This window comes from Hylobates moloch, unplaced genomic scaffold, assembly GCF_009828535.3.
Source record: "Hylobates moloch isolate HMO894 unplaced genomic scaffold, HMol_V3 SCAFFOLD_21, whole genome shotgun sequence".
Classification (NCBI taxonomy): domain Eukaryota; kingdom Metazoa; phylum Chordata; class Mammalia; order Primates; family Hylobatidae; genus Hylobates; species Hylobates moloch.
In genome coordinates, this window is record NW_026652296.1 from 25525166 (window position 1) to 25552263 (window position 27098).

The 27098-nt window shown below is 52.8% G+C and overlaps 2 protein-coding genes across 2 annotated transcripts in view; one reads left to right on the forward strand and one right to left on the reverse strand.

The window, feature by feature from the left end:
- Positions 1–229: 229 nt before the first annotated feature.
- On the forward strand, positions 230–2004 carry MMP24OS (MMP24 opposite strand). Its single transcript, XM_032142301.2, has 2 exons — positions 230–340; positions 416–2004. The coding sequence occupies exon 2, from the start codon at positions 419–421 to the stop codon at positions 620–622; it is 204 nt and encodes a 67-aa protein (XP_031998192.1). The 5' UTR covers positions 230–340; positions 416–418; the 3' UTR covers positions 623–2004.
- The window catches only part of MMP24 (matrix metallopeptidase 24), a 52331-nt gene continuing 26591 nt past the window's right edge, over positions 1359–27098 (reverse strand). The window contains exons 3-9 of the mRNA XM_058432831.1: positions 25943–26059; positions 23485–23789; positions 14968–15129; positions 11228–11442; positions 8743–8881; positions 6510–6776; positions 1359–4075 (exon numbers count right to left, since the gene is read on the reverse strand). Coding sequence (XP_058288814.1) covers positions 3738–4075; positions 6510–6776; positions 8743–8881; positions 11228–11442; positions 14968–15129; positions 23485–23789; positions 25943–26059 — 1543 coding nt within the window. The 3' untranslated portion in view covers positions 1359–3737. The remainder of the gene's footprint in view (positions 4076–6509; positions 6777–8742; positions 8882–11227; positions 11443–14967; positions 15130–23484; positions 23790–25942; positions 26060–27098) is intronic.

Consider the following 27098-nt stretch of genomic DNA (forward strand, 5'->3'; position numbering starts at 1 on the left):
TCTGGCTTCGCGGCATTCTTTGACTAAGGTGGATGGAGGTTGCAGGTCCTCGCCTGGGTGGGCGTGGGGCGCGGGAGCGGGTTCCCAGCGTCCTCCCGGCCTGGGTACCTTGGAGGCTGCTGGGGCGCAGTCCGTCCCCTTGCGCGGGGCGGGGCCTTGAGGCGTTGGGGCGGGATTGGCGGGGGGACGTTCGCGGAGCCCCGCCCCGGAGCTCCGGGTCGAGTCCCTCCTTTCCGCTCCAACGCACGGAGGGTGAGGTCGGTGCGCGGTGGCGTCACGGCGCCAGCTCCTCCCGACGCCGAGGTGGTTTCCGGGAGACCCGCGGGTCTGGCTGCGAGAGGTGAGGGCAGGGCCGGGGCGGGGACCTAGCGGGGTGTCCCGGCGACCCAGACCTAAAGGGCTTCTCTTCTTGCAGACCATGGGGGCTCAGCTAAGCGGCGGCCGCGGCGCCCCGGAGCCTGCGCAGCCCCAGCCCCAGCCCCAGCCCCAGCCTGCGGCGCCGGAGGGCCAGGAACAGCCCCGGCCTCCGCCCCAGCCCCAGCCCCAGCCCCAGCCCGAGCCCAGCCCGTGGGGGCCGTTGGACGATGTGCGCTTCCTCATCGCCTGCACTTCCTGGTACTGACGGCGTCCTCCGGAGGATGTCGCCCGTCTGTCCGCCGTCCCCTGTGGTTCTTGCCTGCCTTGTCTCCTCTCCCCACGTCCCTGCATCTCTCACACCCCCTCCCACCCGAGGCTTCCCAGAGATAGCAGAGAATTCGAAGAGGTCGCCAAGGACTGGAAAGAAGTCCCGGCAGGGCCGCCTTCGCAACCTACACCCCAGCCTGCTTCCCAGCCTGCACCCAGACCCAGCTCAGACCTTCGTGGCCACCCCATCCCTTTCTCCGGCTGGCTGGGTTGGGGGCATCCCTCTCTGTCGCTGGCTTCCAGAGGCAGGGCAGGCCTCCTGGTAAGCTTGCAAAGCTGCTGACCACCTGACTTCGTCTGCCTTTTATTAATATCTTTATTGTTGATAACCATGATCTTGACTATGTATCCCAGGTCATGGCACCAGGGGCCTTGACTTTGGAGAAGCCCTTGCCACAGTGACCCTCCCCATGCTCCTGAGGGGGGCTGCTCCCCATCCTGGATCCTAAGGAGGCATCATCAGGCTGTGTTCCTCGAACCCCAATAACCCTGGGCCCCCAGGGCCCGCCTGTTGTAGAGGGAGGATATCTGACTGCCGGTCTGGCAGACGAGATGCAGACGAGATGCGTGGGCAGCTCCCAGACACCCCAAAGGATCCGGTTCTCCTCCCAGAGTGTCTTAAGTTTACTCTTGGAACCTGATCTTTGTTCCCTCATCCCAGGGAAATGACACACTGTGTATTTCTGTTTTATTTAGAAATGATTTAAAAAACATTATACAAAGGCTGATCAGTTTAAAATGTGACTGACACTGAAATGCTGTGATGTCCCCCAGGCTGAGGGGAAGCTAGGCTCTGGGGCCCCCAGTGCTTTGCCCCTCTGTCTGCCCTGTCCTGGGGTGATGGACAAACAGATGACCACAGGCAGGAGAATCTGAGATTGGAAGCCTCTAGGCTGAGCCCTCTGGGCCTGGCCCCACATCCCTCACCTCTGCAGCCTGGGCTGCCTGCCTCCATCTCCTGTTCATTCTCAGCTGGCCTGCCAGGAGCCAACGGGGAGCCTGGCGGGAGGCGGGGGTGCCTAGAGCTTTCAAGAAGTGAGAGCACCAACCTGAGGAGTGGACAGGGACCAGGAAGTGGGGGAAGGGAGGCCAGGAAGAGGTGGATACAGGAGATACTTCTCATCTCATCTCAGACCCTAGAGGGGTCCAGAGATGGGGACACAAGACCCAGCCAGCCCACTGGATGGCCCGGGCAAGTAACAACCTCTCTGTGCTTCATCTGAGGGCATGGTGAGAGTTACGTCGGCCTCCCAGGGCCTAACACGAGTTTCATGTGAGTGGACAGGTGTGAGCTAATAAAGTGCTTTGCAAAGTATAAAACACTGTACAAACCTATGAATCACTAATATCTCCGCAGTTGTTCCCTGCCTGTCCCAGGGAGCCTGCCCTTGGCCAAAATGAGAAAAAACAAGGATGATGACAGGGGACACAGCAGACCCACATGGGCACCTCTGGGACAAGAGATTTTGCTTGAGACAGCTCCCAGGGCAGCAGGAGTCCCTGTCTGTGCTACAGGGTAAGCCGACCCCAATCCCAGAGACCACAGGGTCGGGGGCAAGGCCCATGCAGGCTCAGTGAGCAGGGGTGGCATCCGAGACCCGGCCAGCACGCTGGAGACTGCCTGACACCTCTTTTTGGCTTTGGCAGAGAGCCAGTGGGCGTTGCTGAACCCATTGGCCTTGTCTAGGGCTCCTCAGTGACAAGCAGGGCTGCCTCCACTGTACTGGAGCAAGGCAGGCCAAGCCCTAGGAACTCCTGCCAGACAGTGAAGGGCGGGCCAGTGAAGGTCAAAAAGGGACCCCCCTCGGCTTGGGGCTGCTACCGGGAGGCGTGCCCTTCCAAGAGCAGTGTGGGAAGATGGACCCAGTGAGCGAGGTCAGCAAGGGCCAAGCTCTGGGAAAACACTGCTTCCAGCTGAGAGATCGAGTTGGCCTCGGGGTAGCTGGGAGTGGGGGCACTGAGCACTTCAGACGCCCTGGTCCCCTTCCGAAGGACTCCCAGGCTCTGCCAGTGTTGGCCCTGCAGCCATCTCTGCCTCACCTAACTGGTCAGGCTGAGCCCCAGGCCACAAGTGACAGACTAGAGCAAAGCTGGGGACAGGGACAATAGAGGGGAGTGGAGGATGGTCACAAACTCGGATCTTCCTCCAGAAATGGGGTCAGCTTCTGCCCCAGCTCTGTAGCCATAGGAGCAGAGCTCAGCTACTGGGGTGTCTGGGCGCTAGAGTGGCCTTAGCAGCACCTTGGTCCTTATCACCTGGGGGAGGGCCGCTATGCTGCCCTCATCACCAAGACAGTCACCTCTAGTTCACCTAAAGCCTCAAGCAGCCTTTGCAAAATGGGACTTTAAACAGTAGTGACAGGACATTTAAATATTCACGATGTGACAGCTGGGTCCTTGTCAGACCCAGCTGGGCCACAGCCCTGCCTGCAGCATGTGACCCTAAATCCTGGGTCTCCGAAGAGACCCTGACAAGTGGAGCAGGTTTCCTGAGGGTTCTGCCATCTGCCAGCAGGGAAACCCAGGCTTGTTGCCCACTGTGTCAGAAGCAGGGGTCCTGTAGCCTTGGAGGACAGTGGGGTGGGGGTAGGGGGACATCTGACCAGCAGGTATTGGCAAAAGGGGACCAGGACTGGTGGCATCTCCCGGATGGGGGATGAGAGCTAGTGCTGGCTTCCCACAGAGGGTGCTGGGTTCCAGCCAGGGGTGGAGCTGTGGTACCTCATGGACACCACAGGATGCCGTGACCACAGGGGCTCCTCCTGGCATGGTCCCTGCCTCCGGATGGAGCCTGGCCTATTCCTTTAGGTAGGGAGTAGTTTGCCCAGGACAGAAGGCTGGCAGCTGGGTGCCAGACACCCACCCTGGGGCACAGCCCCCATAATTCCCTGCCCCACGCTCAGCCTAGGCCAATGCACCCACCACTTCAGCTGTACGACCCCAGCCTAGGGCCCTGCTGGCCCTGGTGAGCAGTGGCCAGAGCTGCCCCTCAGACCCTGGTGAGGAAGGGCCTGGCTGGCCAGACCGAGTGGACAGAGAGGGCTCTGGGCTGCTCACACCCATTCCTGGACTGGCCGCTTATAGTAGGTGACAGGCTGAGGGCCTGTCTTGTTCTTGAACTGGAAGATGGTGTAGACCAGCACCAGGATGCAGAGGGACAGGATGCAGGGGATGACCACGGCCACGGCGTTCACAGAGCCTGGCACGTCGTTGATGGTCACCATGATGTCCACGTCGTCCTGGGGCAGCCGCCGCTCCTTCCGCCGCTCCACCTCCTTCTGGTTGCAGCCCATCCAGTCACGCAGGATGTTGCGCGGGTAGCCTGGCTCCACGCTCAGTTTCTGGTTGTCAAACTTCCAGTAGTCCCGGCCCTTGTAGAAGTAGGTGTAATCTGCAGAAATACAGCCCAGCATCACCACTCCCAGACACTTCCGGCACCTGCTCTGGGGCAGTGTGAGAAGGAGGGCACAGGCGCTGTGGCAAGGGAGGCAAGGTGGGCACACCTGGAGGTTTGGGGTGCAGTGCTTGGCTGAGTCACGGAGTAAGAAGCTGCAGAGGGGGGCACCCGGGACCTGGAGTGGTCTGCCTGTCATCCTACGGGTGCTAGGAAACCAGAGGGGCTTCAGGGAGAACTGGGACATGGTTCACTTTGTGCTGCCCAGACAGGACCCCTTGCACACAAGCCTGGGTCACAGCTCTGTCACACTGTGCCCACAGGTCCCCCTTGCCCCGCTTATGTGGGTTCCATTAAGCCTCAGCTTGGCTCCTGCTTGAGCCAAGGGAGGCAGGGAGCAAGATTTCACCTTGTGTTGACAGCAAGACCTCCCTGCAATTATGGATTTTTTTGGCTTGGCACATATCACTTCACAACACAGATGCAGGACCTTTGGGAGCCTTCTGGGGGAGAGGCTGGGCAGCCCTGCCAATCACCCCCTGGGCAACCACCCCAGGGCTCCAGCAACAGCCTGAGCGGCCCAGCCAGTGGGCAAAGCAGCTTGCTTAGGCCGTCCTCATTGGCTGGCTTCCTACCGTGGCTAGGGCTTTCATTGGTCTAGGTCCTTGATGTCACCTGTCTCTGAGGCTCCCCAAAAAGGGAGATCTTGTGCGTAAAGCATTAGGTATACAAGACAGCCAACAAATAGCAGCTGTGGCCATTGGCTTTCTTAGCAGTGAAGCCTCCTCAGAGACCCCTTCCCAGCCGTCTCTAACACAGCCCGCTCTAGCTCGTTGCTCTCTCCCAGCATTTATTTCCTTTTTTTTTTTAAGACAAGGTCTCACTCCATCGCCTAGGCTGGAGTATAGTGGCGCAGTCATAACTCACTGCCGCCTCAAACTCCTGGTCTTAAGTAATCCTCTGGCCTCAGCCTCCCAAGTAGCTGGGACTACAGGCACATGTCACCATGCCCAGCTAATTTTTGTGTGGTTTTTTTTTTTTTGTAGAGATGGAATCTCACTATGTTACTCAGGCTGGTCTTGAACTCCTGGCCTCAAGTGATCCTTCCACCTCAGCCTCCCAAAGTGCTGGGAGTCTTTCCCTTATAGCGTCTGTTGCCATCTTGCTTTATGCCCCTAGACTTGGACCTCTGCAAGTCCTGTTCACGGCTATGTCCCCAGTTCCCACCACACAAGCTGTCTATTATTATGGAGTGAGTGAATGAATCCTGTCAATCCACATAAACTGAAACCCATGAAGATGATGATGATGACGATAGCAGCTAAAATATACAGCATGGATTGTGTGCTAGGCATTATTTCTAAGTATGCTACATAATTTGTCTTCTTTAATCCTCACAAAACCATTATATAAAGGTAGGTACCGCTATTATCATTTTATAAATGAGAAAACAGAAAACTTACTAGAGATTTGCTCAAATTCATAGTGAGTGGTACTATGGTGGTTATGAACCCAGCCAGTCCAGCTCTAGAGTCTGTGTTTTTGACCATATCAGTGGAGATCTACTTAACAAACACTCTTGGAGGCCCACTCTGCATCTGGCCAGGCTGGCCAGTCCTCCTGAGAAGCTCCTAGGCTGGTGGGGAGACAGGCTGAGTGTCTGATGGCAGTCGTGGGGGCTGGTGGCCAGCATGGCTTCTAGGAGGAGTTCAGGAAACATAAAAAGTTTCTCTCTTGATGCAGTGGCTCACACTTGTAATCCCAGGGCTTTGGGAGGCTGAGGTGAGAGGATTGCTTGAGGCCAGGAGTTTGAGACCAGCCTGGCCAACATAGTGAAACCCTGTCTCTACACAAAAAAAGTAAATTAGCCAGGCACAGTGGCATGTGCCTATAATCCAAACTACTCGGGAGGCTGATGAGGCAGGAGGATCATTTGAGACCAGGAGGTTGAGGCTGCAGTGAGCTATGATCATGCCACTGCATTCCAGCCTAGGCGACAGAGTGAGACCTTATCTCTTAGAATTAAAAAAAAAATTTTTTTTAAGGTTTTCTTTCCATCTTGCCCTCGAGCCCTGTGAAAAAGTGACTTTGAAACATGCATGCCCATCATTGCTTTTCAGATTTGGTAACTCGAGGCGTCCCTGGAGTACACCTGAGGATAAGTGTTTGAGAAATGCTGTCTGAAGGAATGAAGTCAGTCTATGACAACGTCTGTCTGCTGTGAATCATTCCTGCAGATGAAAAAGTGTGACTTGGCAGCTGGTAAGTGAATTAATGGACCATGTGAACATGGGTAGATATGAGGCAGTTGTCTGCCACCAGGTGTTTTCTCAAACCTGGATGCCCATGGGCACTGAGTATGCCCGTGGGCACTGGTTAGGACCACATAAAACCGGCTCCCCATGCCCACCCTGGCCCGGCCCTTACGTACATCCTTCCTTGCTGATGAAGGCCCCTTGGGGAGCCTGTGGGATGCCCTTCCACACGGTGATGGGCTTAGGGTAGCCAGGGTCCGTGGCCCGCCGCTCCTCGCTGTAGCGCCAGTACCGCTCGCCTTTGAAAAAGTAGGTCTTGCCCACAGGTTCCCAGCGCAGAGCTGTGTCAATGCCTTCACGGGGCAGACAGCTGCCCAGCTCCCCCAGGCTGTGGGGGTACCCAGGCTCCACCGTCACCTCCTTAAACACCCAATACTTGTCACCTGTAGCCAAGAGGAGCCCAGGATCAGCTTTCCCTGTCACTCAGTGCCGCTTGCCCATCTTCAGGGTGTCAGGTGAAAACAGCCTGATGCCCTCAGCCCCTTGGCCCAGCTAGAGTTGGGAAGGGCAGAAAGCCTGAGGCCAGTCACAGATCCTGGACAACTTGCCCCCTGCTGCCTGGGCTCCGAGTCCCACCCTCTTTTGTTCATGTGACTTGCTCCTCTCTCTTCTCTGGTGATCTCAGCCACTTACATGACTTTGCATATGCACTACCACTCCCCAAACCTGCTACCAGTGACACCTGACTCTGAGGCTCTCCCACTGGACCTGAGCAGCAGACCCAGAAACCCTGACCTCCCTTGGCCTATGGGCAGCTCCACATTGGTGGCTTCCCAGGGCTCCTCATCTGTACCACAGAGGGGCTCCCTTCTCATCACCTTCTGTCTCCCAGGTCCCCAACAGGGAGTCCTAGCCTCACTGTTGACCCTTTCTTACCTTCTCCTCTCAGTATTCAGCCATTTTTTTTTTTTTTTTGAGATGGAGTCTCACTCTGTCGCCCAGGCTGGAGTGCAGTGGCATGATCTCGGCTCACTGCAACCTCCGCCTCTTGGGTTCAGGCAATTCTCTGCCTCAGCCTCCTGAATAGCTGGGATTGCAGGCGCCCGCCACCATGCCTGGCTAATTTTTTGTATTTTTAGTAGAGACAGGGTTCACCATCTTGGCGAGGTTGGTGTTGAACTCCTGACCTCGTGATCCCCCCGCCTCGGCCTCCCAAAGTGCTAGGATTACAGGCGTGAGCCACCGTGCCCGGCCACTTCTTTTTTTTGAGATGGAGTTTGGCTCTTGTTACCCAGGCTGGAGTGCAATGGTGCGATCTCAGCTCACCACAACCTCCGCCTCCCGGGTTCAAGCGATTCTCCTGCCTCAGCCTCCTGAGTAGCTGGGATTACAGGCATGTGCAGCCACGCCTGGCTAGTTTTTGTAATTTTAGTAGAGACGGGGTTTCACCATGTTGGTCAGGCTGGGCTCGAACTCCTGACCACAGGTGACCTGCCAGCTTTGGCCTCCCAAAGTGCTGGGATTACAGGCATAAGCCACTGCGCCTGGCCGAGTATTCAGCTACTTCTGAGGCCCTCTGACTCTCCTGGCAGCTGTCCCCTGCCCTCCAGCCGCACGGCTCCTCCCTGGCTTGGGCCTCATGAGTGGCACTCTCCAGAACCATCTCAGAAATGGCTGCCTTGCTCCTGCCATGTCTGCCACCTCCTGCTCTCTGGCTCTCTGCTGCTCGGAAACATTCCATGAATTTCCAGCCTTGGCCTAATGGATCAAGACCACATTCTGGCCTGGCAGCCAGGGCTCTTCAGGCTTTGCCCCCAGATGACCTTTCTGGGCCATTTCTCACAGCTTTCCAAGGTGGGGCCTCCATGGCCATCAGGTGGGTCTTCTAAGCCCTGTGAACATCCGTACACATCCCAGCCCTGCTCCTTTATTCAGCCGTTGTCCCTCTGGAATGCTTTCCTTGCTTCTCACTATCTGTATCTCACCCATCTAAGGTCTGGCCCGAGTCAAGATAACTGTCAGGAAACAACCTAGCACAGTGCTGGGCACAGGTTGGGCACCTTAGCTCCCTCCTACACCCTCCCCCGACCTCCCCAGCTTGAGTGACCTCTTCCCTCTGGGTTCTTACAGAACTGACCCAATGGCCTCCCATGAAGTACTGGGTGGTCTTCAATTGCTTGTCCCACACTCTACTTCATGTGGATGAAGCTGGTCACCCCACCAACCTCGGCACATACAGATTCTCAGTCTCACTTTCTGACTTGATTTGTCAGAGGTCAGTGTCTCCGTTAGACTAGAGGGGCCCTCTGAGGACATCTGCCTCCCACCCCGCCTCTTCCAGTTTAGATGGGAAAAAGGAGGTCCCAAGACCTTGGGCAGGGAAATGTCCCGCAGCACAGGCTACATTACCTTTGAAGAAGACAAATCTCCCATCGGCCCTTTCATAGGCTGCGTCGATGCGGGCAGGCAGGCCCTTCCAGAACTGCTCGATCTGCATGGGGTAGCCCTCCTGCACTCGGTTATTGCGCAGGCGCCAGAACCAGCGATCCTGGGAGGAAGCAGGAGAAGGGGAGAGAGGTGTGTCAGGCCCTGCCTCCAAACCCAGTGATTTCAGCTGTGTGGCTTAGGTCCTAACAGCCCAACCCTCCACCGAGACTGTCCATTAGCTGCTTCTGACTTTTCAAGCCCTGGGAGGAAGACAGGTTGCTCCTGTAACTCTCTTCATTTCAGCCTCCTGCTGACTCTTGCTGCTGGGTGGACCATGAGACAGACAGCAGACAGGCCTGGTGTGGAAAAGGAGGTGTGAGGGAGCCGGAAAGGATGATGTTGGGGCCTGGAGTGGCCACATGGGGGCAGTGGAGCGTCACTGACATCAGCCAGACTGGTCCTCAGGACAGTGGGAGGCTGGGGTGGTCACTGAGCCTGGACCGAGTGCCCTCCATGAGGCTGGCTCCATCCAATAGGGCCAGGATCTTGGAAGCCAAGTCATGGGAATTCCCTCGAGACCTGGGCATGAATTCACATTCCTCCATTTATAGCTGCATGACTTAGGGCCTCACCTGCAAGTGCAGGTAATAATGGAGAATCAGATGAGAGATTCTAGGCAAAGTGCCCAGAACAGTACGGAGCACACAGTCCATGTTGAGTCAATGGCAGCTAAATAGTCCAAGTCCAGTAAAAACGCTTCTTGTATCTGGTGCCTCAGTCTTGGGCTGGTACACAAGCAGTCTAGGCAAGGCCTGTAGGCTCCAGGCCTCAGTTTTCTTTTTTTTTTTTTTTTTTTTAGATGGAGTCTCGCTCTGTCACCCAGGCTGGAGTGCAGTGGTGCCATCTCGGCTCACTGCAAGCTCCGCCTCCCAGGATCACGTTATTCTCCTGCCTCAGCCTCCTGAGTAGCTGGGACTACAGGCGCCCACCACCACATCCGGCTAATTTTTTGTATTTTTAGTAGAGATGGGGTTTCACCATGTTAGCCAGGATGGTCTCGATCTCCTGACCTTGTGATCCGCCTGCCTCGGCCTCCCAAAGTGCTGGGATTACAGCTGTGAGCCACCACGCCCCGCCCCCAGGCCTCAGTTTTCTTATGTGTAAATGGGGATGATAAAATCCAGACCTGCCTATGAACAGTTCAGTTGGATCAAAGTCGAATGAGTGCAGAAGAAGAAGCATGATTTGTAAAAGATGGTACAAAAGCTAGTATTTTAAAAGGTGTTTTACAAAGCACTTTCACATCCAGGTTTTTGACCTTATTTTGACTTTCATGTCTCTGTTGAGTTGATCTGAGATATACGGAGTCTTAAGAAAGGCCAGGTGACTTGCCTAGAGCCACTCAGTGAGAAGCCAGACTAGGGCTGACCCACGCTGCCCGATTCCTGCGCAGTGCTCAGTGCGTGCTGGGAGAACTCTACGAGGGGAGCGAGGCAGCCTCTTTCACCATCCTGTGTGATGGAACAGGATCGGGACAGTTCCCTGCCCAGATCCTCTTCAGAGAAGGGCTTGTTGTCCCAGTGGCCAGGAGTGTGGCCAGCAGGTAGTTTTCAACTGTCAGCCCCTTTGGGGATGTTCCCTGCTTCAGAGAGCTCTCCTCAGTCACTGAATGCCCTTCCTCATCCAATGATTGAACGAGGTAGGGGTTATAATATTCCAGATATTTTGGACCCAACGTAGGCTGAATGACAGGCCACCGTAGCTCCAGAGCTCCCTGCGGGGGTGGCTGAGGCTGCCATGGGCCTCTGTTGCCACTTAACCTCTCCCTCTTCCCTGTCCTGCTTCCTTCTCCTCCTCACAAATGTTGATTCTGAAAGTACTCCCTAATCGAAATCCTGCATTCCAGACCCCACCTCAGAGTTCGCTCCCCAAGAGCCCAACCTGCAACACGTCAAGCAGACTGCCACCCTGTCAGTCCATGGCTGATGGAGGACAGATGACAAGATATACCCTGGCCAGTAGCAGCCTCTCAAGCCTTGGTAGGGTCTGGAGTCAGACTGAACCACCATTGATCTAGCCCCTACTCCAAGGTGACCATCTTCAGAGCCGGGCACTCACTGGATCTTCACACACTCTTTGTTAGAGGAATGACTCCCCCAGGTTTCGGATGGAGAAACTGAGGTCCCAAGAAGGGAGGTCACAGACCAGAAGCCAGCTTCCAGCACTTTCTCCCAGCATTACCCCAGGGGAGGTGAGGGATCACCCATCTTTCCCCCTCCCTCTTGGAAACAGTTGATTCACCCAGCAGCACCAGGAAGAGACCCCATGCCCTGGCCACTGGGCTAGCTCCCGTCCAGGCCCCATTGTAATCGAATCCCAAATCAGGAGCCTTCCCCAGCTCCATGGTGTGGGGGAGGAGGAGGAAAGGTCAGGGGCCAGCTGGGTGGTGCCAATCCATTGGCCCTACCTTAAACACAAACATCTCGCCCCGGAAGAGGGCCACTGTGTTGAAGTTGCCGTCACAGATGTTGGGTTTGGTGCCTGGTGTGGATGGCCGGTCCCCAAGGGGCGGCCGAGGGGGCCTGGGCTGGCGCTCGTGTTTCCTCTCCGATGGTGAGTGGATCCTGCGGACGGGGAGTGTGGGGAGTGGCCTTGTGGGCTCCAGAGGCTCGGCTGGGGGTCCTGGAGAGAGGAGCTGCATCTTAGAGAGGGGGCAGCCATTTCCCGCCTCCCACTGCCAGTCTCAGCATCACCCAGGCAGCTCTGAGACAAGTCTGTCCCAGTTCAGCTTGCTGTTCCCTCTCCCCAGTTTAGCTCCCCCAGTCTTTGAGAAAATGGATGAAAATAGCCATTAGAATGGGACTCTCATCTTTCCATCCCCGAATCTGGTATCTTCTCTTTTCTCTCTCCTGTTACAGAGCAATCATGTCCTTCCTTAGGGTCAGCGCTCTTCCTTAGGCCATACCCTCTTTGTCCCCTTCACACCCACTGGCCCCACTTCCTCATCCCCTTTATTCATTCTCTTTCCCACCCCAGTGCAGCTTCTACCCGTCACCCACTCCAACTGCTCTGCCAAGATCATCCAATGGTTGCTTGACTCAGACTTTAATAAGCACCTGCATCATCTGGGGATGTTGCTAAAATGCAGATGAGGGCTCAGAGGGCCTGGGGTGGGGCCTGAGAGTTTCCATTCCTTCACACTCTCAGGTGATGCTGATGCTGCTGGTCTGAAGACTACACTTTGAGCAGCAAGATTCATAGAAACACTTTCCTGGAAACACTCTCTTGGTTGTCCTCCTGCCTCATGGGCTGTTCCTTCTCAGCCTCCTTTGCTGGCTGCATGTCCTCATCTGCCCTACTCTAGAGGCTGGCGTGCCCTGGGTCCTCTTCTCTTCTGTCTCTACATTTTCTTTTTTTCTTTTTTTTTTTTTTTTGAGACGGAGTCTCGCTCTGTCGCCCAGGCTGGAGTGCAGTGGCGCAATCTCGGCTCACTGCAAGCTCCGCCTCCCGGGTTCACGCCATTCTCCTGCCTCAGCCTCTCCGAGTAGCTGGGACTACAGGCGCCCGCCACCACGCCCGGCTAATTTTTTGTATTTTTAGTAGAGACGGGGTTTCATCGTGGTCTCGATCTCCTGACCTTGTGATCCGCCCGCCTCGGCCTCCCAAAGTGCTGGGATTACAAGCGTGAGCCACCGCGCCCGGCCTGTCTCTGCATTTTCATCCTTAGGTCAGTGCTTCTCCACTTGGGCTGCATATTAGGATCACCTTTGGGAGCTTTCCAAACTGGATGTTCAGGAAGCAGCAGGCTAGCTATCCAACTTTTTTTTTTTTTTTTTTTTGAGAAGGAGTCTCGCTCTGTCCCCCATGCTGGAGTGCAGTGGCGCAATCTCGGCTCACTGCAACCTCTGCCTCCCAGGTTCAAGTGATTCTCCTGCCTCATCCTCCTGAGTAGCTGGGACTACAGGCACATGCCACCATGCCCAGGTAATTTTTTTTTTTTTTTTTTTTAGCAGAGATGGGGTTTCACCATGTTGACCAGGCTGGTCTCGAACTCCTGACCTCAAGTGATCCACCCACCTTGGCCTCCCAAAGTGCTGGGATTACAGGCGTAAGCCACCACACCCAATCCCCAACTATTAATAAAACCAAATCTCTAGAGCTGAGGGCTGGGTATCTGTTTTTTTTTATTAGAATTCCAAGGTAATTCCAAAGGGCAGCCAAGTTGAGAATCACTACTCTAGGTGGTCTCATCCAGGCTCATGGCTTTACAGACCAGCATCAGAGCTGTCCAGTAGGGTGTTCTGTGATGATGGAAATGGTCCATATCTGCATCGTTCACTACAGTAGCCCCTAGCCACAGCCACATATGGCTACTGAGGTCTTAAGATGAATGACTAGTTCTTAGTGTGACTGATACCCACTAAAGGACTATAACTGAAATTATAATTTTAATATATTTTTTGGGGGGTAGAGACAGGGGTCTCACTTTGTTGCCCAGGCTGGTCTTGAACTCCTGGCCTCAAGCAATCCTCCCACCTCGGCCTCCCAAAGTGCTAGGATTACAGGTTTGAGCCACCACACACGGCCTAATTAATATAAATTTAAAGTTCATTACTATGAAATTTAATACTAGTTTATTTAATACATATTAGTGTGTGACTAGTGGTTACTGTACTGAACACCAAAGATCCCAAATAAATATCCCAGCCTAGATTTTTTTTTTTTGAGACGGAGTCTCACTCTGTCGCCTAGGCTGGAGTGCAGTGGTGCGATCTCAGCTCACTGCAACCTCCACCTCCCGGGTTCAAGTGATTCTCCTGCCTCAACCTCCCAAGTAGCTGGGATTACAGGCGTGCACCACCATGCCAGGCTAATTTTGTGTATTTTTAGTAGAGACGGGGTTTTGCCATGTTGGCCAGGCTAGACTTGAACTCCCGACCTCAGGTAATCGCCCGCCTCGGCCTCCAGCCTAGAATTTTGAGCTGCAGACTGGTGGACCCTATTGCTTCACAATTACAAAAGCTGGAAACCCTGGGGTCATCCTTGACCCTTCCTCCTTCCTCTCACCCCATGTCTGATCTGTCAGCAGATCCTGTTGTTCTACCTTTGGAATAGCTTCTGGGACCCACAGCCCCCACCTGGTCTCTGCTGCTTTACTTGTGGAGGTCCTGCCTATCCTTCAGGGCTCTGGCTGGGTCATCTCCCCCAGAGGGAGCCCTCCTCCTGTGCTCCGTAGCCTGGGGGCTGTGGGCGCCTGTGCTGACTTGACAAGCATTTGCTCAAGTAAACTGGTCTCCCTATCTCACCTGACTTGACCAGAACAAGAACCTCACGTACCAGCGTGAACAGAACTGGGAGAGAGGTGTGTAGGAGGCCTTTCATATCTTACCTAGATAGCAGTAGCTTCTCATCTTTCACCTTTTCTTTCTTTCCTTTTTTTTTTTTTTTTTGAGACGGAGTCTCGCCCTGTTGCCCAGGCTGGAGTGCAGTGGTGCAATCTCAGCTCACTGCAACCTCTGCCTCCTGGGTTCAAGTGATTCTCCTGCCTCAGCCTCCCAAGTAGCTGAGATTTCAGGTGCCCACCACCACACCTGGCTAATTTTTTTGTTTGTTTGTTTTAATATTTTTGGTAGAGACGGGGTTTCACCATGTTGGCCAGACTGGTCTCGAACTCTTGACCTCAAGTGATCTGCCTGCCTCAGCCTCTCAAAGTGCTGGGATTTCAGGCAAGAGCCACCAGGCCTGGCCCTCGTTTTTTCTTTTTAAAGAACAAAGCTCTGGTTATAGTCCCCATCACACTGTATCACCGTTACTCCTGCAGATGTGTGAACCTGCCTGGCTAGAGGTGGAACCTATGGGAGCGCTCAGCCACCATCTGGTGTAGGAGGGAGGGAGCGAAGCATGAAGGGACGGGGAAGAGTGTGGAAGGGGAGGGGTAAAGGAGAGGGAATGGGTGGCCCTCACCTCACTTTTGTCCCTCTCAGTTACAGCTCAGACCCTCCCCTAGGTTTCCCAGGTGTGCCAGGGGAAGCCTTGCCCTCTGGCCAGGCAAAGCCATTGGAAGTCTGTAAAGGTCACACAGTCAGAGAAACAGCAGCAGTGCTGATGATAGCAACGTCCCCCTCCCTCGTCCCCTGCCCCATGACAGGTAGGCAGTCACAGCCCAGCCCCGAGGAAGGAGCAGTCCCCCCTCTCCCTGCCACACACCATAGATCTTCTGGATGCCCTGGAGATCGTCCTGGGGCAGCTTGAAGTTGTGCGTCTCCATGTACTGGTAGAAGGGCGCCATGATGGCGCTGGGGTCGCTGGAGTGCTCCAGTCCCAGCGCGTGGCCCAGCTCATGCACAGCCACCAGGAAGAGGTCGTTCCCTGTGGAGAGGAGTGTGGGGAGGTGCCCAGGGCACCTGCTTAGATATGAGTCGGTCAGCCAACCCATTACCTCAGCAAACACCGAGCACAGGCCCTGTGCCAGGCCCCGTGCTGGACACCAGGGACATACAGAGAAATCAGACACAACCCCTGACTCCCAAGCCTCTCTGCAGAGCAGGGACAAGGAGAGAGAGAGTGACAAGCGAGGCAGAGGGCTCTGGGTGCTTTAGGAATGTCTGGGAGGGTCGAGCAGGGATTCTGAGGAGAGAGGGATCATTTAAACCTGGAGGAAGATGTTCAGGGAAAGCTTCACAAAGGTGAAGCTGAAGCTGAGTCTTGAAGGATCAGAAGTTAGTCAGGAGAACAGATTCAAGGGGCAGGAGAGGGAGGGTGGGGGTGGCATTCCTGGCGGATGGAATGCAATAAACACAGTCCAGGGACAGGCAGTTTCGTTCCACCTGGCTCTGGAACAAAGCAGGAGGGGAGGGCTGGAGAGAGATGAGGTCAGCCAGGCTGGCAAGCAGGGCGCTTAATGCCATACAAAGGAATTTGGATCAGCTTCTTGGCTAGTGGGGGGTTTAAGCAGGAGTGAGGGTGGTGATACAATTAAATCACTCTGGCTGCAGTTGGAGGGAGGATTAGAGGGAACAAGACCTGGGACAGGGGGATCTGTTTGGATGGTAGGGTCCAGGTGAGAGATGAAAAGGCCCTGAGCTGGCCGGGCACGGTGGCTCACGCCTGTAATCCCAGCGCTTTGGGAGGCCGAGCAGGGTGGATCACTTGAGGTCACGAGTTCAAGACCAGCTTGGCCAACATGGTGAAACCCCATCTCTACTAAAAATACCAAAAATCAGCCAGATATGGTGGCCTGCGCCTATAGTACCAGCTACTCTGGAGGCAGAGGCAGGAGAATCGCTTGATCCTGGGAGGTGGAGGTTGCAGTGAGCCAAGATCGCGCCACTGCACTCCAGCTTGGGCAACAGGGTGAGACTCCATCTCAAAAAAAAAAAAAAAAAAAAAAAATGCCCTGAGGTGGAGGGAGGGAGTGGGGACAAAGAGAGCAAGTGCTGGCAAACTGGCAGTCAGCTTCAGGAGACCCCGGGCAGGCGGGGCCTGGGCGTGGGCAGCTCTCTGCAGGACCTTGGTTCTGGAAGCATGGAACTGTTGGCCAAGACTGAGGCAGGGATTCAAGTGTAGGTGAAAACACACTCCAGGTCCTGGAAGTGGGAACAAGATCCGGAGGGTGGAACTGAGGCAGCTCCATGGCATGGTGGTTATGAGCTCGGGCTCCTGAGTGGGACAGATCACCTTCATTCCCCCTGCCAGTTTGTGAATATGGCCAGCAGGGCTACCCGTAAGCCTCAAATGTCCTCACTTGTAAAATGGAGGCATGAGACCTACCTCACCGGGTTGTGTGAGGTTGATAAGATACACGTGAAGTGCGTGGTGTGGCACAGAATGGCAGCTGTTGTAATCCTATAGAAGACAGAAGCTTGGTTACTGGAGGAAGCCCATTGACCAGAAAGGAAGCACGAGGCCAGTGGAGCGCCAGTAACCAGATCCTCTGAAAGCCAACTCCCCTGGGCTTCTGTATTATGCCTAGGACAGGACAAGGAGGCCTGAACTTAGGGGGATGAAGTAACCGCAGCTTTGGGGAGAAAATGCAGGGGGCAGGGAGTTAGGTAGGCTGTTGATCGCCAGTCCTGACTCCTGTCTGCCCAGTGTCAGACCCTTGCTTGCCTTGACCTGTGGCATTTGTAGCCCCTTGAGCCCTGCCTCTTATCTTCTGGCCCTAAGGCATGGCTCGGCCCATTCCTGCCACCTCTAAGTCCAGGGAGGCTGCCAGGAACCTAGGAGGTGGTCTGGAGTCCTACTGCCCACTCTGGCCCCAGCGTCACTGGCCTAGGGTCACTTAGGGGAGGGGATTGTTTGGCCTTCCTGGCTTAGGTCTCTGGAAGAGAGAAGAACCCCATGGGGCAGACCCAGGCCACGGGCAGTACTTGCCTGCCACACTACTGACACGAGCAGTGTCTTCTGTGAAGCCACCTTTGAGCAACGGAAAGGAAGGGGGATGGGCAAGATCAGTGCAAGGTTGGCCAAAAGCCTGGGGCTGGCCTTCTGCTGGCATGAGAGGGCCAGGCCGCCCCCAGCTCCTTCCTCAGGTCCTGGCCCCTCTGGCAGCAGGGAAGGGTGAGCTCATCCCTGAGCTCCATCCCAAACAAAGGCAACTGCTAGAGCCAGCGGAAGGCAGCTCTGCTTCCTGGGGTCCAGTCCTGGCTGTGCTCCTGGGCTGTTCTATGACCTGAGACAAGCTGTTCAGGGCCTCTGTCTCCTGAGCAGGCTCTTCCCCAGGGGCTGTCCACAGGGAGCTCAGCTGGGAACCAGGGAACAGGGCCCTGAGCACCGTGGGAGACTCAAAACCTTTGTCTGCAGCCTTGTCTCTTGCTCTTCTAACCCCTGTGCTGGGTCTGCAGAGAACAGGAGTGACCCCTTAAAGGAAAGAGGCCTGTGGGGTGGGTCCAAGAACCAAAAGGAAGGGAAGAGTGAGGGAGCCAGCATCCTGCTGCACAGAAACCCAAGGGAGCCCTGAGGGGGAGACGGAGGGAGCGGGGCAGGGGCAGGAGGACTCCCTGAGCTTGTGAGGTGAAGGCAGAGGCCTGCTATGAGGACCCCATGCTCCATGGGCAGGAGGCTGCTAGGGTCTTCGCTCTTTAAGAGGGTGAGAGGCAGGGAAGCAGAGTGGTCAGGAATGCAGTCTCTGGGAGCCAGACTGCCTGGTTTTGAATCCCAGCTGTGCCATGTCCTAGCAGTGTGACATTTTAAATTCTTCCTCTGGAAGATAGAAGGAACAATGGCACCTTCGTCATAGGGATGGGGGTGAAGATTCATTGGGCAGGGTGTGTAATGCACTCATACCGGCTCCTGGTGCAGAAGTGTTACCCTTCATTAGCAGGGCCCTGTTGAGCCATGTGTGAGCACCAGCACCCCTGATACGGTGTGTTCCTGTAAGTCCCTGGGCCTCCGAGCAAGTCCCCAGCAGTCTACTCGGCTACTCAAGCGGACCTTGTCTCTATCTCATTTCTTTCTTTTAGGATCTCCATGTTTGGTCGTTCCCATCTCATTAACTCCCCCAGCCCCACGAAAGGTGACAGCATTTCCCTTTGCCTCTGTTCTTTTGCCAGTGCTGCCCCTCCCCCTGAAATAACCTGATTCCTTCGAAGTTCAGCTCCGTGCCTGTCTCGCAGGAAGCCTTCCTTGACTTCCCAGCTGGCAGTGAGTGCTCCTTCTGCTGTGCCCTCCCAGCAGTTTCCCTGAACTGCCTTTATGGCACTGACCGCTTCCTCCCCACATGATTGCCACTAGTGCACATGTTCACTGCCCCAGGACTGTGGGTTCCTTGAGGACAAGCTTTGTGTTGAAGAACCAGGTGACAGCCCCCGGGATGGAATAGTGCCAAAAGCACCGTATTTTACCAAGGGAAATACTCGGACCACCTGCAGCAGAACCACCTGTGGTGACTTAAAAGTGCAGAGTCCTGGGGTCACACCTGGCTCTGCCGCTTTCCAACGGGGTGAATTTCCTATTTTTTTTTTTTACAGTATTTTCTTTCTTTTTTATTTTTGAGACAGGATCTCACTCTGTCGCCCAGGTTGGAGTATAGTGGCGCAATCTCGGCTCACTGCAACCTCCGCCTCCTGGGTTCAAGCCATTCTCCTGCCTCAGCCTCCCGAGTAGCTGGGATTACAGGCATGTGCCACCACACCCGGCTAATTTTTGTATTTTTAGTAGAGACGGGGTTTTGCCTTGTTGGCCAGGCTGGTCTCGAACTCCTGACCTCAGGTGATCTGCCTGCCTCGGCCTCCCAAAGTGCTGGGATTACTCCAGTGCTCCTGTCGCGCCTGGCCCAGGGGAGCTTTTTAAACACACGGAGGAGGTGGGGAAGATATTCTGATTCAGGAGGTTTGGTTTGGGACATAGGCAATCTTTTGTTTTTTAAGTTCTCCAGGTGAATTGTATGATGGTTGGGTCAGGCTGACACAACCTGAAGCAAATGCTCAACCTCAACATCACTAAAAGTGGGACAGTCTGCATCATATGTGTTTGCTGATATGGTGAATAGGAAGTACCAGCACCACCTAGGAAGTATTCTTGCCAAAAAAATTGAACTTGAATCTAGTCAGGCCTGTAAATCTAATGAACAACATTCAGGAATTATGGGGAAGAGAGACGTATTAAAAGTGAACTTGATTCTAGTCACGCCAAATGATTATACTCAGGACACCTGACCCAGTTTCTTCAACAAATATATGGAGGGAAACGTGTGTGTAGGACGGGGGTGTTTTAAATAAAAAGGGCTTTAAGAGACATGTCAGCCATGTGTGTGTGGATCTTGTTTGGATCCTGATTCAAGCAAACAACTGTAAAAGACATTTCCGAGGTACTTTGGGAAAGTGAACTCAAACTGGGTATTAGATTTTAAAAAATTATTGTTAATTTTGTTGGGCTTGATAATGATTGTGTGCTTATCTTAAAAATTAGCCTTTATCTGTTAGAGGTATATACTAAAGTATTTAAAGGTGAAATGTTAGAATGCCTGAGATTTTCTTTAAAATACATCAGCCAAAAAAAGGTAGATAAATAGGAATGCCACAATGTTGATAATTGCTGAGGCAGGTGGTGGGTATCTAGGAGATCATAGAATCATTCTTCCTACTTTTGTGAGTTTGAAATTTTCCATAATGAGAGTTTAGAAAAAAGAAGTAAGCTAGTAAGTTCAAAAAGTTCCCAGGAAACTCCACCCCTTTGCTGAGTCTATGTGGAAATTAAACGAGATGATATATGGATGCTCAATAAATTTTGGTTCCTTTCCTCTCACCCGAAACCTGCCTTCACTGCACTCCAGTTCAGGGGTCGATTGCCGTGGTCCTGAGCTGCATCTGGACATTTCCTGCTTGGTTTTCCAGAGCAGAGCAAAGTCCTGATTCTTATCCAAAGAAAACATTAGCAATCTTGGAATTTCTATCAGAATTGGCAGTCTTTCATGAAGGTTGGGGTGGGACAGATGGGAGAGGTGCTAGGATGGTGCGCATCCACAGGTCCAGGTCCTTCCCACACACACCACCAGCTCTTGGGATTTGGGGGCTGGGTCCAACAAGTTCTGCAAAAGCAAGGAGCAGGTGTGGGAAGTGCATACTCCCAGTGCTGGGCAGAAGGGGAGGGCAGAGGAGTGGGAGTGTCTTCCCATTGCCTCCTCTGGACAACTCTTTAGTCATTCATTTGCCTCTATCAGGAATATAACTAAAACCTTATCAGCTAACAGTGCCTGGCACATAACAGGGCCTCAAAAATGTTAGTTCTCTTCTCCTCACATCTTATCTGTTAGCACAGACAGCCATTCATTGACACCGATCCAAAAATAAGAATGAGATAAAGAATAGGTACTCAGCCAGGAATACATGCAGGACACACGGGAGAGATACCAGGGCAAAGGAAACGGAGTTCAATAGGAAAGAGGACAAAAATCTGAAGAAGGAACAGGACAAAGAACAATTTAACAGGTTCATGACTTTGCCTAGGCTGAGCCTTGGCCAAACCATCTCCTGGTCCAGCCTTTGACAGATAACCCCAGAGCTGCCAATCCCTGATCCATGCGATGATATGAAGTGTTCTCAAGGAGGTGATCCCCAACTATAGACACTAAACATGGCCTCTGGGGAAACCAGCTTTGAGAGTCTGCTCTCAGCCTGGAGCAGCCGCAGGGCAGGAAAAAAGGATGCCCGGTGTTTCCCAAGCTTGTTTGAGCTTAAGAGTCAAGATTTCTGTGGGAAGGGCCTGGGAATCAATCCACGTTTATAACAAGAACCCCCGTTGTTTCTTATGATCAGGCCAGGTAGGAAAACTCTAGATATTAAGATAGCATTTCTCATGGTGATGGAACACCTGCATCTGAAGGCCCCAGGAATGTATTAGACCAATTGCAGATTCCCAGGCCCTACCCCGGACCCAAAGAATCAGAATGACAAGAGGTTAGGGTCCTGGAATCTGCAGTCTTTTTTTGAGATGGAATCTCTGTCGCCCAGGCTGGAGTGCAGTGGCGTGATCTTTGCTCACTGTAACCTCCACCTCCCAGGTTCAAGGGATTCTCCTGCCTCAGCCTCCAGAGTAGCTAGGATTACAGGTGCCCACCACCACACCTGGCTAATTTTGGGGTTTTTCTTAGAGATGGGGTTTCACCATGTTGGCCAGGCTGATCTTGAACTCCCGACCTCAGGTGATCCACCTGCCTCGGCCTCCCAAAGTGCTGGGATTACAGGTGTGATCCACCGTGCCTGGCCTGGAATCTGAATTCTATTTTTTTTTTTTTTTTGAGACAGAGTCTCGCTCTGTCGCCCAGGCTGGAGTGCAGTGGCACAATCTCGGCTCACTGCAAGCTGTGCCTCCCAGGTTCACGCCATTCTCCTGCCTCAGCCTCCCAAGTAGCTGGGACTACAGGCACCCACCACCACGCCTGGCTAATTTTTTGTATTTTTAGTAGAGATGGGGTTTCACCGTGTTAGCCAGGATGGTCTCAATCTCCTGACCTTGTGATCCGCCCGCCTCAGCCTCCCAAAGTGCTGGGATTACAGGCGTGAGCCATCACACCTGGCCAATATATTAATAGATATAATAGTTTCCACACATAATGGGTGGCAAGCACTTGGCACGGGCCTTAGAACACCAGCATACCCACTAATTGTCATCTATTATAATCCAAAAGCCACACTCCTCTGTCCCTCTTTCCTCCAAACTCCTACTGTATTTTCTTGGTGCCTCTGCTACAGCCTTGGGTAGAGTCTGTCTATGACAGGGTTACTTATGTGCACACCTAACTCCCCTGCTAGACTGACTCTGGACGGCCAGAGGACAGAGATCATGCCAGTTTTTTCAAACATTCAGCTCCCCCTGGTCTTTGCAAGACTTTGTATCATGTTCATTAGAGTTGGAAGGGCCCTTAGCGACCACCTAATCCAGCTCCTCACTTTGCAGATGAGGAGACTGAGGGTATCACATAGTCAGTAGTTGAACCAGGGCTTGACACCTACATTGTCACCTTTCAGCTATGCCAGTTGAGCCCCAACTCTTCATCTTAAAAATGGGTGTAAATAATGTACACTTGCCTACATACTAAGCATGTGTCTTGTGAGTAAATATTGATGATGAATTTTTTGGCAACCTGCAGGGTCCCATTACTATTGCTGCACGGTATTGACTCTGCCTCCATAAATATTCATTGAACCATAGTAGTGCAGGGTAAATTATCCAAGGATGCCAGAATAATTTCAGGGGCTGCTACTCACCTGTGAGGGTGACAAAGGAGAGAGCCAGTCGTGTCATTCATAAGATGGCTTTTGGAGCCCTCATCATTCAGGCCAGAGCCTACTACTTTCAGACCCCTCTTTCAGCTTTAATGCCTTTTAACTTTTTTTTTTTTTTTGAGATGGAGTTTCGCTCTTGTCGCCTGGGCTGGAGTACAATGGTGCAGTCTCGGCTCACTGCAACCTCTGCCTTCTGGGTTCAAGCGATTCTCATGCCTCAGCCTCCTGAGTAGCTGGGATTACAGGCACCCGCCACCACGCCCAGATAATTTTTGTATTTTTAGTAGAGACAGGGTTTCGCCATGTTTGCCAGGCTGGTCTCGAACTCCTGACCTCAGGTGATCCACCCGCCTTGGCCTCCCAAAGTGCTGGGATTACAGGCATGAGCCATTGTGCCTGGCCCCTTTTAAAGTTTTTCTTCAGCCTCTGGTCCATTACTTTATCTTCTTTTTTTTTTTTTTTTTTTTGAGACGGAGTCTTGCTCTGTCGCCCAGGCTGGAGTGCAGTGGCGCGATCTCGGCTCACTGCAAGCTCCGCCTCCCGGGTTCACGCCATTCTCCTGCCTCAGCCTCTCCGAGTAGCTGGGACTACAGGCGCCCGCCACCACGCCCGGCTAATTTTTTGTATTTTTAATAGAGACGGGGTTTCACCGTGGTCTCGATCTCCTGACCTCGTGATCCGCCCGCCTCGGCCTCCCAAAGTGCTGGGATTACAAGCGTGAGCCACCGCGCCCGGCCACTTTATCTTCTTACTCATGGCCTAAACTTACTTTCCTCCTGCCAACTGGACTATCTTCTAAGTGATCTGACTCATCTCCATGGCCCTGGCCCTGGTGGATCGAACGTTGAATATTATCAGAAATCACAGTTCCCACCCTTTTACGGTCTTAGTTCTTGGACAAGAGGCTCTAGAAAGCAGGAAACTCATCTAAGATGTCCTCCAAGTTCTTCCCCAACAACTGAGCAGCCCAAGACTGACCCCTGTCCCCTCATGGCCTTACCGTCATGGTTGGCATTTCCTAGCGTCCATGGCTCATCGGAGTCAAAGTGGGTGTCTCCTCCAATCCCTGGGCCAGGGAAGTAGGCATGGGCCAGGAATCCCCCTTCTCCATCAAATGGGGAGCTGTCGCCATGGAAACCAGAAGCAAAAAAGATCATGATGTCTGCCTCCTTCCGGTCACTTTTGATCTCATGGTATGGCACCTCTTCAAAGGTCAGTGGGGTCACCTTCTGCCACACATCGAAAGCCTGGCGAATAGCTTTCCGCGTGTCTAGCTCACCCACTTTTGGGGTATAGTTGTGAATGCTGGTGAGAGAGGGGAGGATCATTAGGTAAGATCAGAGAGTCAGAGACGAGCAGAGCTAAAATAGATACCTGAGACAATGTGGCTCAGTGATCCGATTTTGAACCCTAGAATTCTGCTTAGCTGCCTCAGGAGTTGAAGAAGAGGCTGAGTAACAGAGCTCTGGATCCCCACCCTGCCTCAGTCAGATGGCTTTGCTTTACTCAGTGTTTTCCATTTGATCTCCAGCAAAGCTGTGTTGAATAAAGGATTCCACTGTAGTTTGTTGAAAAAAGTAAATTGGTGCTAGGCACAGTGGTTCACGCCTGTAATCCCAGCACTTTGGGAGGCCGAGGCTGGCGGATCACTTGAGGTCAGGAGTTCGAGACCAGCTTGACCAACATGGCGAAACCCTGTCTCTACTAAAAGTACAAAAATTAGCCAGGCATGGTGGTGTGAGCCTGTAATCCCAGCTACTCGGGAGGCTGAAGCAGGATAATTGCTTGAACCCGGAGGCAGAGGTTGCAGTGAGCCAAGATTGCACCACTGCACTCCAGCCTGGGTAACAGAGTGAGACTCTGTCTCAAAAAATAAAAAATAAAAATTAAAAATAAATAAATAAATAAGAGGAAATTGGTAGATAGCATTTTCTGAATTTTAAGTTTTTTTCCCTAATACAAAATATGTTCATTTATAAAAGTTATAAAAATATTCAAATAATAGAAAGGAGTTTAAGTGAAAAGTCTCTTTAAAAAATCTTTGGTACCAATCTTTGGCTTGTCTACCTAGAAGCTGGCGGGTATCTGATTTAATCCATTATAGGTTTAGCTGTTTAGCGTCGCTGTGTTCATATTGCATGGTTCTTCACAAAACAACATCACTGCGTGTGGGTTCCCTGCCCTGTGACCCTCTGGGGCATGGATTATTCTACCTACTCCACACGTAAGGAAACTGAGGCCCAGAGAAGTCGAGTGATAGAAATTACTCAGAGTTGGGTTAGAACCCAGTGCTTCTTTCTCTTGGTCCACTCTACCCCTTCAAGAGACCCAAGAGTCTATTCAGCTTCTAACCTAGATTCTTACGTTTCCTTCTCTTGTCAGATTTCTGGAAAAAAAAAAAAATCCCTTTCTGAAGGGACAGCTTATCAGCAGAAGAGCCCTTAGTTCAACCCTAACTTTCCTTCTCTTGTCAGATTTCTGAAAAAAAAAAAAAAAAAAAAAAAAAAGAAAAAGGCCCATTCTGTAGGGAGGGCTTGTCAGCAAGAGAGCCCTTAGTTCAACTCTAAGGATCTCTGTCTTAGATCATGCCTCTGCACCCAAGGGATCCACCTGAGATGACAGCAGAGCCTTGAGACGTGCCAGCCGGCACCTACCTGAGCCTCCCCATGCCTGGCCCTTGCCCCAGCCCCATCTGAGCCTGTCCAGTGCCTGGCCCTTGCCCCAGCCCCACTCTGGTGCTTCAGTCTGCTGTGATGGGCTCCATCATGTCTGTTCTTGGGCCACTGATCTGACTTGGAGATGGATCCTGCTCTGCCCTTGGTTCCTCCAGACAGTCAAAGATGACACTATTATGATTCAGGTCCCAGTTCTTTATACTCCTTAATAAACAACTGGAACTCTGCGTTGGGAATCTCAGGTGAAGTCCATCAGGCAGATTTTGGGGTGGGAGGATCCAGATCAGAGGGAATGGGGTTTGGCAGGCAGTGATAAGGAGACTGAATTAAGCCACGGTTTTGTTTATTTTGTTTTGTGGTTTTTATTTCGTTTGTTTTGTTTTGGAGACAGAGTCTCACTCTGTCACCCAGGCTGGAGTGCAGTGGCATGATATAGCTCACTGCAAGCCATGGTTCTTTATCACAGCTGAAAGTTACCAAACCATTCATACCCCACTTTCTGTAACCTAAAAACTACAGGCATCTAAACAGAAGACAACTAAGAGCCCCCAGAGGACCATATAAACCTGAGGTTGGAGTCACAGCATCCTGTGGAAGCCACAAGGAGGACAAAGTTATGGGCTCTCAGCACCTGGTGCCGATGCCCACATGCCTGGCCCTTGGCTTATGTGTTGTGAGCCTGATCCCCAGGCCCCCCATATTGTGAGCTTTTGAAACTCAGGCCAGGGAAAACAGAGGGAGGGTGGAGCCAAAGCCAGGGAGGAAGAGGGGGAGTCGAAGCACCTGTAGGTGATGTGTTTTTGCCTCCACTTCTGTCCAGTCAGGGCATAGCGCTTGTTTCTCCGCCTACGGCTTAAGTGGGGGTGATCAGGGACACCGCATCGGGGTTTCTTCATCCACCTGGGCAGAGAGAGGACACACACATACGCATATGCACTGTGGTCACTGAACACTCTAGGAAGGGACTGCATATTCCCCAGCTCCAGTCTGGAAAACAATGTGCATCCTCAACCTACACTCTGGGGCCCTGGTTTGGATGGACCCCAACAAGAACATGATTGATTGATTCATTAATTCATATGCGCTCACAATCATAGATGAGGAAACAGCTGTATAAAGACTGAGAATCAGAATACATGGGCTTGATAAGTTCCAGCTCCACCACTAGTCATAGGACCCCCAGGCAAGTGGCTGAAGCAATATGAACCTCAGTTTCCTCCTGTGCAACATGAGAACTCCAGTTCTCGCTCTTAGGTGGAGGTGCATCTTCAAGGAGGAAGTACATGTGAAAATGCCCTATAAATGCAATCAGATCACAGCATGCCCTGGTTAAAAGCCTCCAATGACTTCCCCGAACACCCAGAATAAAATTCAAACTCCTCAGCCAGGCGCGGTGGCTCACGCCTGTAATCCCAGCACTTTGAGAGGCTGAGGCGGGTGGATCACCTGAGGTGAGGAGTTCGAGACCAGCCTGGCCAACATGGTGAAACCCCATCTCTACTAAAAATACAAAAAAAAAAAAAAAAATTAGCCAACTGCGGTGGCTCACACCTGTAATCCCAGCTACTTAGCAGGCTGAGGCAGGAGAAGTGCTTGAACCTGAGAGGTGGAGGTTGCAGTGAGCCAACATTGTGCCACTGCACTCCAGCCTGGGTGACAGAGCGAGACTGTCTCAAAAAAAAAAAAAAGTCAAACTCTTCATCCTGACCCACAAAGCCCCACGTGATCCAGCCCCTGCATACCTGTCCAAGAACATCGTCATCCTTTTCCCCTTATATCCTACGCTCCAGTCATGGCGACCTTCTTGCTGTTCCTCGAACATGCTAAGCCTATTCCCATGTCAGGGTCTTTGCATTGCTGTTCCCTCTACTTGCAACACTCTTCTTCTTCTGCATGTGGTTTGTTCCGTTACTTCATTAAGGTCTCTGCTCAAATATTA